The sequence below is a fragment of the Spinacia oleracea genome, chromosome 1 (assembly GCF_020520425.1).
Source record: "Spinacia oleracea cultivar Varoflay chromosome 1, BTI_SOV_V1, whole genome shotgun sequence".
NCBI lineage: Eukaryota > Viridiplantae > Streptophyta > Magnoliopsida > Caryophyllales > Amaranthaceae > Spinacia > Spinacia oleracea.
The window spans coordinates 75080721-75093683 of record NC_079487.1 but is presented as its reverse complement, the minus strand read 5'-3'; the positions used below and the strand labels follow the sequence as shown (position 1 = coordinate 75093683).

Below are 12963 nucleotides of genomic sequence, written 5' to 3'. Positions count from 1 at the left end.
AGTGGGGTATTTTTTTAATATAGATAGGGGGTATGTGTCAACTTTGTAAATGGAGTAAGGGGGAGTGAGTAGGGTGTAGGGTGTATGAGACCACAAAATAACATGAGAAGAGAGTAGTTAATATAATATTAATAAAAGTTTACCATTTATAGAAACGGTACAAGTAATCCGGGACGACTTTATAAGGAAAGCAGTTCAATTATTCCGGGACGAACGGTACATGTAATATATTGTTGAATATTGAATACTCCCTCCGTATTTATTTAAGGGATACACTTGGTCGGACACGGGTATTAAGAAAAATAATTGAATGAAAAAAATAATAAAATAAGTGGGGTTAGATAGATATTTTAATAAGTAAAACAAGTTGAGACCATGCCATTTTAGGGAGTAGGGGATGGGGGTGGGGTGTAAATATATTATTTAATTAGATGGTGAGGTTGATAAGTTACTAAAAATGGCAAGTGTATCTCTTAAATAAATACGGTCGGAAAATACAAGTGTATCTCTTAAATAAATACGGTCGGAAAATACAAGTGTATCCCTTAAATAAATACAGAGAGAGTACTCCCTCCGTAATTATTTAAGAGATACACTTGGTTGGACACGGGTATTAAGAAAAAGAATTGAATGAAATAAATTAATAAAACAAGTGGGGTTGAATAGATATTTTAATAAAAAAAACAAGTGGGGACCATGTCATTTTAGGGAGTGGGGGGTGGGGATGGGGTGTAGATATATTATTTAATTAGATGGTGAGGTTGATAAGTTACTAAAAATGGCAAGTATATTTCTTAAATAAATACGGCGGAAAAAGACAAGTGTATCCCTTAAATAAATACAGAGGGAGTATATGATAGAATATTGATCCAGCAAATGAGATCGTGAGACAGAAAGGGCCCCACGTTAATAACTTGGCTTTAAATGGCAAGGACTTAACGATCGATGTCAAAACACATCTCTCAGTACGTATTCACTACTCTCCAGGCTCCAGCACAAAGAGTAAGATAAGAGAACAAAACAGAGAAGCAGAAAATGGAAAAGGTTAATGAAATTAGGAACGCTCAAAGAGCAGAGGGTGCGGCTAGTGTCCTAGCCATTGGCAGGGCTAATCCACCCAATTTTATACTCCAATCTGAATATCCTGATTACTATTTTAGGGTCACCGAAAGTGAACACATGGTTGATGTCAAAGAAAAGTTCAAGCGCATTTGTAAGTTTTCGATCTACTTCACTCTGTCCATAGGACTAACTCTACTCCCTCCGGCCTAGCTCCCAGATTGACGTCCTATATTCGAAGTATAAAGATTGACTTAATTTCGTTTTTCGTTTTTGCATTTATTAATTACTCCTCTGTATTTATTTAAGAGATAAATTTACCTTTTCTGACCGTATTTATTTAAGAGATACACTTATCAATTTTAGTAACTTATCAACACCACCATCTAATTAAATAATCTATCTAATATATATCTTATGTCCCACCACCATATTAAACAAATAATTTTATAATTACACCCCACTCCCATCCCCTAAAATGACATGGTCCCCATTTGTTTTACTTATTAAAATATATATTCAACCCCACTTGTTTTATTATTTTATTTCATTCAATTTTTCTTCTTAACATACGTGTCCGGCCAAGTGTATCTGTTAAATAAATACGGAGAGAGTACTATTTTAGTTTATACTGGAGTAAAAAAAATGTATTGAAACTAGGTAGATATATCATATATAGAGTAAAAAGTCAAAAACAATTTAAATTTATTAATCAAAACCATCAAGTAAGAAGATTTTGCTAAAGTTTTATATTTGAGTCATGAATCAGGTGACAAAACAATGATAAGGAAGCGGCACTTTTTCTTGACTGATGAAATTTTGAAGGCTAATCCCAGCATGTTAACTTATGGAGATGTATCACATGATGCTCGTCGTGAAATGACAATCGAGTACCTACCAAAGCTTGGTAAGGAAGCCGGTCTTAAAGCAATCAAAGAATGGGGTCAACCCAAGTCCCAGATCACCCACCTAATCGTGTACAACACCTTGGCTTTATCCATGCCTGGTGCTGACTACGAGCTAGCTAAAGCTCTTGAACTTGAACCTACAGTTCATAGGACTGTAATGTACCTTGTAGGTTGTCATGCTGGACCCCACATTCTCCGACATGCTAAGGACATAGCTGAGAATAACAAAGGTTCCCGTATCCTTATAGTATGTGCTGAAACCACTACTGTTAATTTTCATGGTCCTTCTGAAACTCATATTGATTCATTAGTAGGACAAGCACTATTTGGTGATGGTGCTGCTGCTGTCATTGTTGGAGCTGAACCAGATTACTCTATTGAGAGGCCATGTTTTCATATTATTATGGGAACACAAAACACTATACCTAACACTGGTAGTGCAGCTGGTTCTGAGATCATTAACATGGGACAAACTTTCTGTCTTAATAGAAACCTACCATGTTTAATTTCTAAGCACGTTCAGGAAAGTCTTTCTAATTTATTTAAACCCATTGGAATTACTGACTGGAATTCCATATTTTGGATCGCACACAATGGTGGTCCTGCAGTTCTTAATGGTGTTGAGTCTGAACTCAAACTTGATAAGGAAAAACTTAAAGTCTCAAGACATGTGCTAAGTGAATATGGAAATATGTCAAGTGTTGGGGTGTTGTTTATGATGGATGAGATGAGAAAGAGGTCACTTGTACAAGGATATAAAACAACTGGTTTAGGGTATGAATGGGGTATTATGTTTGGTTTTGGTCCTGGCCTTACCATTGAGGCCCTTGCTCTACGTAGTGTTCCTTTACTCGAATAACTACACTACGGATCCACTATACTTTTATTCATTAAATTTGAAACAACTACCCATCTTTTATACTTATATTAATACATTGGTATATTATGTAAATTATTTTCTGTCGTTCATGAGCTTATTCACTCAATAATACTATCTAAGGCTCATTCGTGTCGTGTCGTGTCATTGTCACTGTGTCTACTTGATTGTACTTCTAATATATATATTATCGTGTTTTATACTTGTATCAATGTAAATTAAGTCCATGTTATGGATTGTATATTATGGTCAAATTGCATTCCTTCATTTTCTTAATAAATGTATTATATTTGTCTTATTTTATCAATAATAAATGTATGATTTGTCTTATTCTATCGTTTCAAACTAAGTGTCTATGTTTAAGGTATTCACTATTCAGGCTAACTTTTACATTCCTCCATTTAGTCACTTCACTTATTCAGTTTGTATCTAAATTCTTTACATGAAATATAAGTAATTAATGAGGGAAGTTATATATTTACCGGCTAATGTTTTGAGTTTTTCACCTTTAAGGTTCTCCATGTTTGTTTTCACCTTTAATAATCTCAATTTTTAAAGTGAGTTAACCACACCTTTAATTCAAGTAATGGACGCTTAGTTAATAAAATGTTAAAAGTTATGCAATTGATATTTCTTTTTAACGAAGGTAGTTTGTGTGGTATTTTTCACATTAGTGTATAGTTTTACTTAGCTTTACAAAAGTTAAAAGTTGGCCAAGATGTAATTATGACAACTGTTAGCTGTGGCTAGAAAAGAATTTGAAACCTAAAAGAAAGGAAATAATTTCTACTTTCAATTAAAACCGACCATAAATATAAGCTGTCAACATGTATTAGTATATACACTACAAGAAATTGTACTATTAACGACGGGAAATCCCGAAATGCCAATAATCGTTGATTAACGACGGGATTTCCTGTCACGAACCCGTCATAAAAGGGGGCCGTCGTTAATAGAAAATCCCGTCGTAAATCCGTCGTAAACCCGTCGTAAAAGACATTTGCGACGGTTATTCCCATCATTGTTTGGTTATTATGTTAGGTTATGATACATATGACAATTCATAAATCATGCGGAAAAACCATAAACCCAGGAATACATATTATTTACACATAATCATTTAGCATAGATTAGATGCATACTCTTTGTTGCGTGCCTTCCCTAGCTGCGCCCGAACCGAACAAGAACAAGTCTTTAGGACTCCAAGTGTCGTCCCTCCGTAGATAGTCCACAGCACGTCCGGATCCGCCTTAAGATTGACCAACTAGAATCGCCCTTAAGGTACTATTATTTTCGGCACTTTATAGGCAAATGTGTGACTGAATTTTTCTCTCAAAAACTCACTTTGAATACTTTGAAACTTGTGTTATAAATTGTGAGCCCTAGCCTCATATTTATAGCGGTATGGAAAGGGAATCGAAATCCTATTCAGATACAAATTAATCAAACCTAGAATCCTACAAGAACTCTAATTTAATTAATTTATCAAATAGAATTAGGAATTTAATCATTAACCGAACTCTGCATGTTTTAGGAAACGTGCACGAACACAAACACTTGCACACACACGCACGACAGCCACGATGGGCCTCATGCGTGCGCGCGAGCAGCAGCCCACTCAGCGCCCGCGCCCGCTGCGCGCTGTGCGCGCTGTGCGCTGCGCGTGCTGTGCGCGCTGCGCGCAGCCTGCTGGGCCTGGCCTTGCTGTTTGTGCGGCGCGCTTGGCTTGCTGGGCGATGGCCTGGCTTCGTGCTGGGCCTCGTCCGGCAGGCCTCGTCCGATGCTTATTCGTACGATGCGCTTCCGATTAAATTTTCCGATTCCGGAATTCATTTCCGATACGAACAATATTTAATATTTCCGATTCCGGAATTAATTTCCGTTTCGAACAAATATTTCCGTTTCCGGCAATATTTCCGATTCTGGCAATATTTCCATTTCCGATAATATTTTCCGATACGTACCATGTTTCCGTTTCCGGCAACATCTACGACTTGGATAATATTTATATTTCCGATACGATCCATATTTCCGTTTCCGGCAATATCATCGTTTCCGGAGTATTCATTTCTTGCCTGTGACGATCTTAGCTCCCACTGAAACCAAGATCCGTCGGTTCCGAATATTCATAGATAGAGTATCTAATGCCATTAGATACTTGATCCGTTTACGTACTATTTGTGTGACCCTACGGGTTCAGTCAAGAGTAAGCTGTGGATTAATATCATTAATTCCACTTGAACTGAAGCGGCCTCTAGCTAGGCATTCAGCTCACTTGATCTCACTGAATTATTAACTTGTCAATTAATACTGAACCGCATTTATTAGACTTAACATAGAATGCATACTTGGACCAAGGGCATTATTTCCTTCAGTCTCCCACTTGTCCTTAGGGACAAGTGTGCATTTCCTAATTCCTTTGTCGCTCGATGCTTGCTCTTGAACATAAGGTAAGAGTTGTCATCCTTATTATGTCCAGAGGTGTTCCTCGGTTTCAGAGTTCAACTGATCAAATAAACAGATAATCATAGCCTATGATTCATCCGAGCACGGCCATGCATTTCACAGTTTCTAGCTCTCCGAGTGGCCTTGTACAACTTTTAAGCATCTCATCCCGATTTATGGGAGGACAATCCCAATCTTGCGATCTTGAGATTAGACTTCGTTTGATAGGTGATTACCTGAGCGTTGCCTTTATAGCCTCCTTTTACGGTGCGACGGTTGGTCAACGTCAAAGCAACCAGTTCTCAAACAAGTAATCTCAAATCACTCAGGTATTGAGGATTTAGTGTCTAATAATTTAATGAAATTTACTTATGACAGACTTTCATCTCTTACAGTAAAGTTTCATAGGTCTTGTCCGATACTAGTCTTCCCAAAGTAAGTATCTATGCAAATGATTATGACATTGCCATGTCCACATAGTTCAAGAAACAGAACTACTAGTCATCTTGCATTCTAATCGTCTAACGTTTTCTATGCGTCCAATTTTATAGAAAACTCCGATTAGGGACCATTTTCAACCTTTGACATTCAAGTTCACTTGATAGACATTTCTTAGTCACAGGACTGGTCCTGACAGTCTATCTTGAATATATCGTCAAATTGAAGGGACTCATCATTTAATAAACCACAAATCAAATGGAAAAATGAATTCCTTTCATTTATTGTGAATGATTAACCAATAATGTTTTACAAAGATTTAAACTCTAAAACTTTAAAACATTAAACAGAGACATCAAAGCCATTCTCCAATATGCTTGATTCCCATAGCTGCAGTGTGCGAGTTGTGCTTCGCTTGCGGCAGAGGTTTAGTTAATGGATCTGATATGTTGTCATCAGTTCCAATTTTGCTTATCTCGACTTCTTTTCTTTCAACGAACTCTCGTAGAAGGTGAAATCTACGAAGTACATGCTTGACTCTCTGGTGGTGTCTAGGCTCTTTTGCCTGTGCAATAGCTCCGTTATTATCACAATACAGGGCTATTGGTCCTTTAATGGAGGGGACTACACCAAGTTCTCCTATGAACTTCCTTAGCCATATAGCTTCCTTTGCTGCTTCATGTGCAGCAATGTACTCCGCTTCAGTTGTAGAATCCGCAATGGTGCTTTGCTTAGCACTTTTCCAGCTTACTGCTCCTCCGTTGAGGCAGAAGACAAACCCAGACTGTGATCTGAAATCATCTTTGTCGGTTTGGAAACTTGCGTCCGTATAGCCTTTAACAATTAATTCATCATCTCCACCATAGACCAGGAAGTCATCTTTGTGCCTTTTCAGGTACTTCAGAATATTCTTGGCAGCAGTCCAATGCGCCTCTCCTGGGTCTGACTGGTATCTGCTCGTAGCACTGAGTGCGTACGCAACATCCGGGCGTGTACATATCATAGCATACATTATTGAACCAATCAATGATGCATATGGAATCCCATTCATTCGTCTAGGCTCATCAAGTGTTTTTGGGCACTGAGTCTTGCTTAGAGTCATTCCATGAGACATGGGTAGGTAGCCTCGCTTGGAGTCCGCCATCTTGAACCTATCAAGCACCTTATTGATATAAGTGCTTTGACTAAGTCCAATCATCTTTTTAGATCTATCTCTGTAAATCTTGATGCCCAATATGTACCGTGCTTCTCCTAGATCCTTCATCGAAAAACATTTCCCAAGCCAAATCTTGACAGAGTTCAACATAGGAATGTCATTTCCGATAAGCAATATGTCGTCGACATATAATACTAGGAAAGCAATTTTGCTCCCACTGACCTTCTTGTATACACAAGATTCGTCCGCGTTCTTGATGAAACCAAAGTCACTGACTGCTTCATCAAAACGTATATTCCAGCTCCTGGATGCCTGCTTCAATCCGTAGATTGACTTCTTTAGCTTGCATACCTTTTTAGCATTCTTTGGATCCTCAAAACCTTCAGGTTGTGTCATAAACACAGTTTCTGTTAAAACGCCGTTTAAGAAAGCAGTTTTGACATCCATCTGCCATATTTCGTAATCGTAATATGCAGCGATTGCTAACATTATTCGAATAGACTTTAGCATTGCAACTGGTGAAAAGGTTTCATCGTAATCCACACCGTGGACTTGCCTGTAACCTTTTGCAACCAATCTAGCTTTGAAAACTTCAAGTTTCCCATCCTTGTCCTTTTTCAGTTTGAAAACCCATTTGCTTCCAATGGCTTGGTAGCCATCTGGCAAATCGACCAAATCCCATACTTGGTTTTCAGACATGGAGTCTAATTCAGATTGCATGGCTTCTTGCCATTGCTTGGAGCTAGGGCTCGTCATAGCTTGCTTGTAAGTCGCAGGTTCATCACTTTCAAGTAATAGAACGTCATAGCTCTCGTTCGTCAAAATACCCAAGTACCTTTCCGGTTGAGATCTATATCTTTGCGATCTACGCGGGGTAACATTTCTAGATTGACCATGATTCTCACCAGATTCTTCTAAAGATCTCTGAGTTTCATCTTGAATGTCATCTTGAGCATTCTCTAGAGTTTGTTGTTTGACTCGAATTTCTTCGAGGTCTACTTTTCTCCCACTTGTCATTTTGGAAATGTGATCCTTCTCCAAAAAGACACCATCTCGAGCAACAAACACTTTGTTCTCAGATGTATTGTAGAAGTAATACCCCTTTGTTTCCTTTGGATAGCCCACAAGGATACATTTGTCAGATTTTGGATGAAGTTTGTCTGAAATTAATCGTTTGACGTATACTTCACATCCCCAAATCTTAAGAAAAGACACATTTGGAGGCTTTCCAAACCATAATTCGTATGGAGTCTTTTCGACAGCTTTAGACGGAGCTCTATTTATAGTGAGTGCAGCTGTATTTAGTGCATGTCCCCAAAATTCTAATGGAAGTTCGGCCTGACCCATCATTGACCTGACCATGTCTAGCAAGGTTCTGTTCCTCCGTTCTGACACACCGTTCCATTGTGGTGTTCCAGGAGGAGTCAATTCTGATAGAATTCCACATTCTTTCAGATGGTCATCAAATTCATAGCTCAGATATTCACCGCCTCTATCAGACCGCAGTGCCTTAATCTTCTTGCCTAATTGATTCTCTACTTCACTCTGAAATTCCTTGAATTTGTCAAAGGATTCAGACTTATGCTTCATTAGGTAGACATAACCATACCTACTGAAGTCATCAGTGAAAGTGATAAAGTAGCTGAAACCACCTCTAGCATTTGTACTCATTGGTCCACATACATCTGTATGGATTAAACCCAATAGTTCATTTGCTCTTTCTCCAACTTTAGAGAAAGGTTGCTTTGTCATTTTGCCAAGTAAACATGATTCGCATTTACCATAATCCTCTAAGTTAAATGGTTCTAGAATTCCTTCCCTTTGAAGTCTTTCTAAGCGTTTCAAGTTTATATGGCCTAATTGAAGGAAATAATGCCCTTGGTCCAAGTATGCATTCTATGTTAAGTCTAATAAATGCGGTTCAGTATTAATTAACAAGTTAATAATTCAGTGAGATCAAGTGAGCTGAATGCCTAGCTAGAGGCCGCTTCAGTTCAAGTGGAATTAATGATATTAATCCACAGCTTACTCTTGACTGAACCCGTAGGGTCACACAAATAGTACGTAAACGGATCAAGTATTTAATGGCATTAAATACTCCATCTATGAATATTCGGAACCGACGGATCTTGGTTTCAGTGGGAGCTAAGATCGTCACAGGCAAGAAATGAATACTCCGGAAACGATGATATTGCCGGAAACGGAAATATGGATCGTATCGGAAATATGAATATTATCCAAGTCGTAGATGTTGCCGGAAACGGAAACATGGTACGTATCGGAAAATATTATTGGAAATGGAAATATTACCAGAATCGGAAATATTGCCGGAAACGGAAATATTGTCAGAATCGGAAATATTGCCGGAATCGGAAAATAATTCCGAAAACGGAAATATTAAATATTTGTTCGAAACGGAAATTAATTCCGGAATCGGAAATATTAAATATTGTTCGTATCGGAAATAGATTCCGGAAATGGAAATTTAATCGGAAGCGTATCGTACGAATTAGCATCGGACGAGGCCTGCCGGACGAAGGCCCAGCACGAAGCCAGGCCATCGCCCAGCAAGCACGCACGCCACAGCCCAGCGCGCACAAGGCCGCGCATGCGTGGGCCGCGCTGCGTGGGCTGCTGCTCGCATGCGTGGGCAGCCCTTGTGGATGCCGTGTGTGTGTGAGTTTGAGCTCATGCGAGATTCCTGAATCTGCAAGAGTCAGTGTATGATTAAATGTCTATTCCTATTGGATAAATTGATTAAGTAGAATTCATGTAGAATTCTAATTCCAATTAATTCGCATCCTACTAGGATTACGATTCCTTTTCCATAACTCTATAAATAAAGGCCTAGGGGTCATAATTTATACATAAGTTTCAAAGTATTCAAAAGTGAGGTTTTTGAGAGAAAATTCAAACACCCATCTTGCCCCAAAAGTGCCGAATTTTCTGAGTACCTTAAGGGCGATTCTAGTTGGTCAATCTTAAGGCGGATCCGGACGTGCTGTGGACTTTCTACGGAGGGACGACACTTGGAGTCCTAAAAGACTTGTTCTTGTTCGGTTCGGGCGCAGCTAGGGAAGGCACGCAACAAAGAGTATGCATCTAATTATGCTATATGATTATGTGTAAATAATATGTTTCCTGGGTTAATGGTTGTTTCCGCATGATCTATGTAAATGTCATATGTATCATAACCTAACAGTGGTATCACGAGCCCCTTATTATTTTCATAATCTAAATTGCATGAACATGGTTAAATATTACAAATTTGCAAGAATTAAAAGGGGTGATTAATTTTCGTAATTGTTAATTAATTGCAAATTGCGTTTATTTAAATATATGTACGCAGTTTTTCGGCAGTTTCTTCATTACTCATCCGAATTGAGTGATTTTTGTGTCAATTCCGTATGTAAAAGGCATTCTAAAATTTTGACAAAAATAGTATTTTTCTGCCAAACCCAGAATTCTCAAATTCGAAGCCTAACTATGACTTTTCGAAGGTTTTAGTTTTTCGGATGCAAAATTTCGTAAATTTAAGATGTTAAATTAAATATTTGCGATTCCTGTTGATAAATCTTGAATTTTTGATTGACCTACTGCATATGTTTAACAAGTTTGAATGCCTAGTCTTGTTAATTATGCAATCTAATTTGTAATTATGATTAATTTGTTGAAAATTAGAATAATTTAGAATTAATTTGATTTTCATAATTAATTGTAATTTAATTAGAAACCTATGATTAAAAACCACCATAAAAATTGTAAATTTACGATAAATTTTAAATTTTTATGACCTAGACTTGAATCCATATCAATCGGAAATCAATTGGATAATAAATTTTCGATTTTTCGCCCTAAAATTATGAAATTAATAATATTTATTAATTTGTCATTAATTTTAAATATAAATTTTAAATTTTTATGCGATTCGTTCAAATAACTTGCACGCACGAAGCAATGGACGCTTCGTGTTACCCTTAAGGGGTGTTGTATAATGCGGGCATGCGACGACGAGCAAGGGAGCTCGTCGCCCGTGCGGCACGAATGCAATGAGCAAGGGCGTAGTGCACGAGCACAAGGCAGCAGCCCTGCCTTGTGACGTGTGCCACGAGCAATGAACGGATGGGCATGGGCGAGGGGCGAGCCAAGGCAGTCGCGTGTGGGCAGCAAGCGAGCTGCGCCACAGCGCGCGCTGCCTCGCACAACAGCGCGCAGCCTCGTGCGCAGCGAGCGCAAGCTCGCGTGCCACGAGCGCTGCGCACAGCATCACTCGCGCGCACAGCGCGCGACGTCGCCCGCCCAGCGAGCGATGTCGCGCACCAGCGAGCGATGGCTCGCGCGCACCAGCGAGCGATCTCGCGCGCCAGCGAGCGATGGCTCGCGCGCACCAGCGAGCGATCTCGCGCGCCAGCGAGCGATCTCGCGCGCCAGCGAGCGAACCAGCGCGCCCAGCGAGCGATCTCGCGCGCGCACTGCGAGCGATAGCTCGCGTGCGATGGGGCGCTGTGCGGAGGCTTGCGTATGGGACAGCAGCAGCTATGCAACGAGCGCATGGGCTGCGCGCACATGGCCAGCAATGGCTGTGTGCGTACAGCCCATGGGCGTGCAACGCGTAGGGTGTTTGCGTTTCGATTAGATCGTTTTGAATGTTTAATTTGAAAATTTCAGTTCACGTAATTTTAATTAATTTTAAAATTAATAATTTGAATTAATTTCTTGGATTTTAATTTTGAATATTATAATTATAATAAATGGAATTTATTCTAATTATTTTACTAAAATTAAAATCATGAATTAATTTAAATGCGACTGAAATTAAATTAAATTTTGGATTCAATTATAAATTTATATGAGCTTTAAATTTTAATTAAATTTGTATGTTTCCGGTTAGACTAGAAATACAATTTTATGTTTAAAATTAGTAAAGCATATGAATTTATTGGTTTGAGTGGGAGCACTTTTTAGTCATAAACTCTTGATTAGGTCTACAAATCCTTAAGGTTAAAACAACTCGATTAGAATTAATAAGGACTGAATAATTGGTAGATTATTGGTGCCCTTGATTAATTGCTGCAAATGTTTACGTGATGCATAATGTGTTTAACTAACCAGCTATGTGGGCCATTCATGATAATGAATGGGTGAATGGTATATATTGTATATGTACTGTTTTGCAGGTTATGAAGTGACTAGTATGGCCCAAATAGGATAGAAAATATGGTCTGCGTACCATTAATTTGAATGTAATTGGTCTAAAGTACCAAAGTTGTTTTTCAATTCAAATATGGTCTGCGTACCATCAAATAGTTGTAATTAGTTATAACTTATCCTATTTGAAGAAAATGGTGCCTCCCACGGAGATTTTCAAGACGGACTTTGAAGTCAAAGCTTCAAGATGAAGTCGGGCCATACTAGATCACAAATATCTTATGCATGTTTTAAGTTATTTATTGCTTTGAATATGTCTTAAAATGCATGAGATCAAAAGCTTGATTATGTTGCATGATTAAGGATTTTAGTTCACTTAAAATCTAACCAACATAGTAAGAGCCTTAAGTTCCAAACTTAAAAATTGAGTTAAAAGGTGCCATGCCAAAATATACACTTGCTTGGATATCCTTTACATCAATCTAGTAATAGTTTTCGCTCAGCGAGGTGTTACTTATTGGTCCTAAAGGGGCAAGGTACACAAATAATTGTGAGTACATGTTAGTTTTGGTGAAACTCAACGATATAAGTAAGGAGTCCTTTTATGTCGTGGCAAATTCGATAGGTTTACCTAATAAGTTCTTAGACGTACCTATCAACCAAGAATAGTTTCTAGACTATTAGCAAAAGGCTTTTGCTTACCTAAGATGTTCTAGGATTAAGTCGACAAACTGTGCTTAGTTCTTCAATGATTTTAGGATCTTGGAATCATTTTATTCACACCTGCCGGAACACATAACTTGAATAAAATGCTTAATAAACATTGAATTATGCATGAATGCTAGAATTTAAGTTTATTAAGAGAAACTGTGAATGGTTATTTATTTGTTTATTCTTTTCAATTGTAGTTTTTAATATGGCAAACAACAATT

The 12963-nt window shown here is 38.3% G+C and overlaps 1 protein-coding gene across 1 annotated transcript; it reads left to right on the top strand.

Annotated features, from left to right (window-relative positions):
- Window positions 1–961: 961 nt before the first annotated feature.
- Window positions 962–3174, top strand: LOC110799759 (chalcone synthase 3-like). Its single transcript, XM_022005028.2, has 2 exons — window positions 962–1213; window positions 1829–3174. Exons 1-2 carry the CDS (start codon window positions 1036–1038, stop codon window positions 2824–2826), a joined length of 1176 nt encoding a protein of 391 aa, XP_021860720.1. The 5' UTR covers window positions 962–1035; the 3' UTR covers window positions 2827–3174.
- The last annotated feature ends 9789 nt before the right edge of the window (window positions 3175–12963 follow it).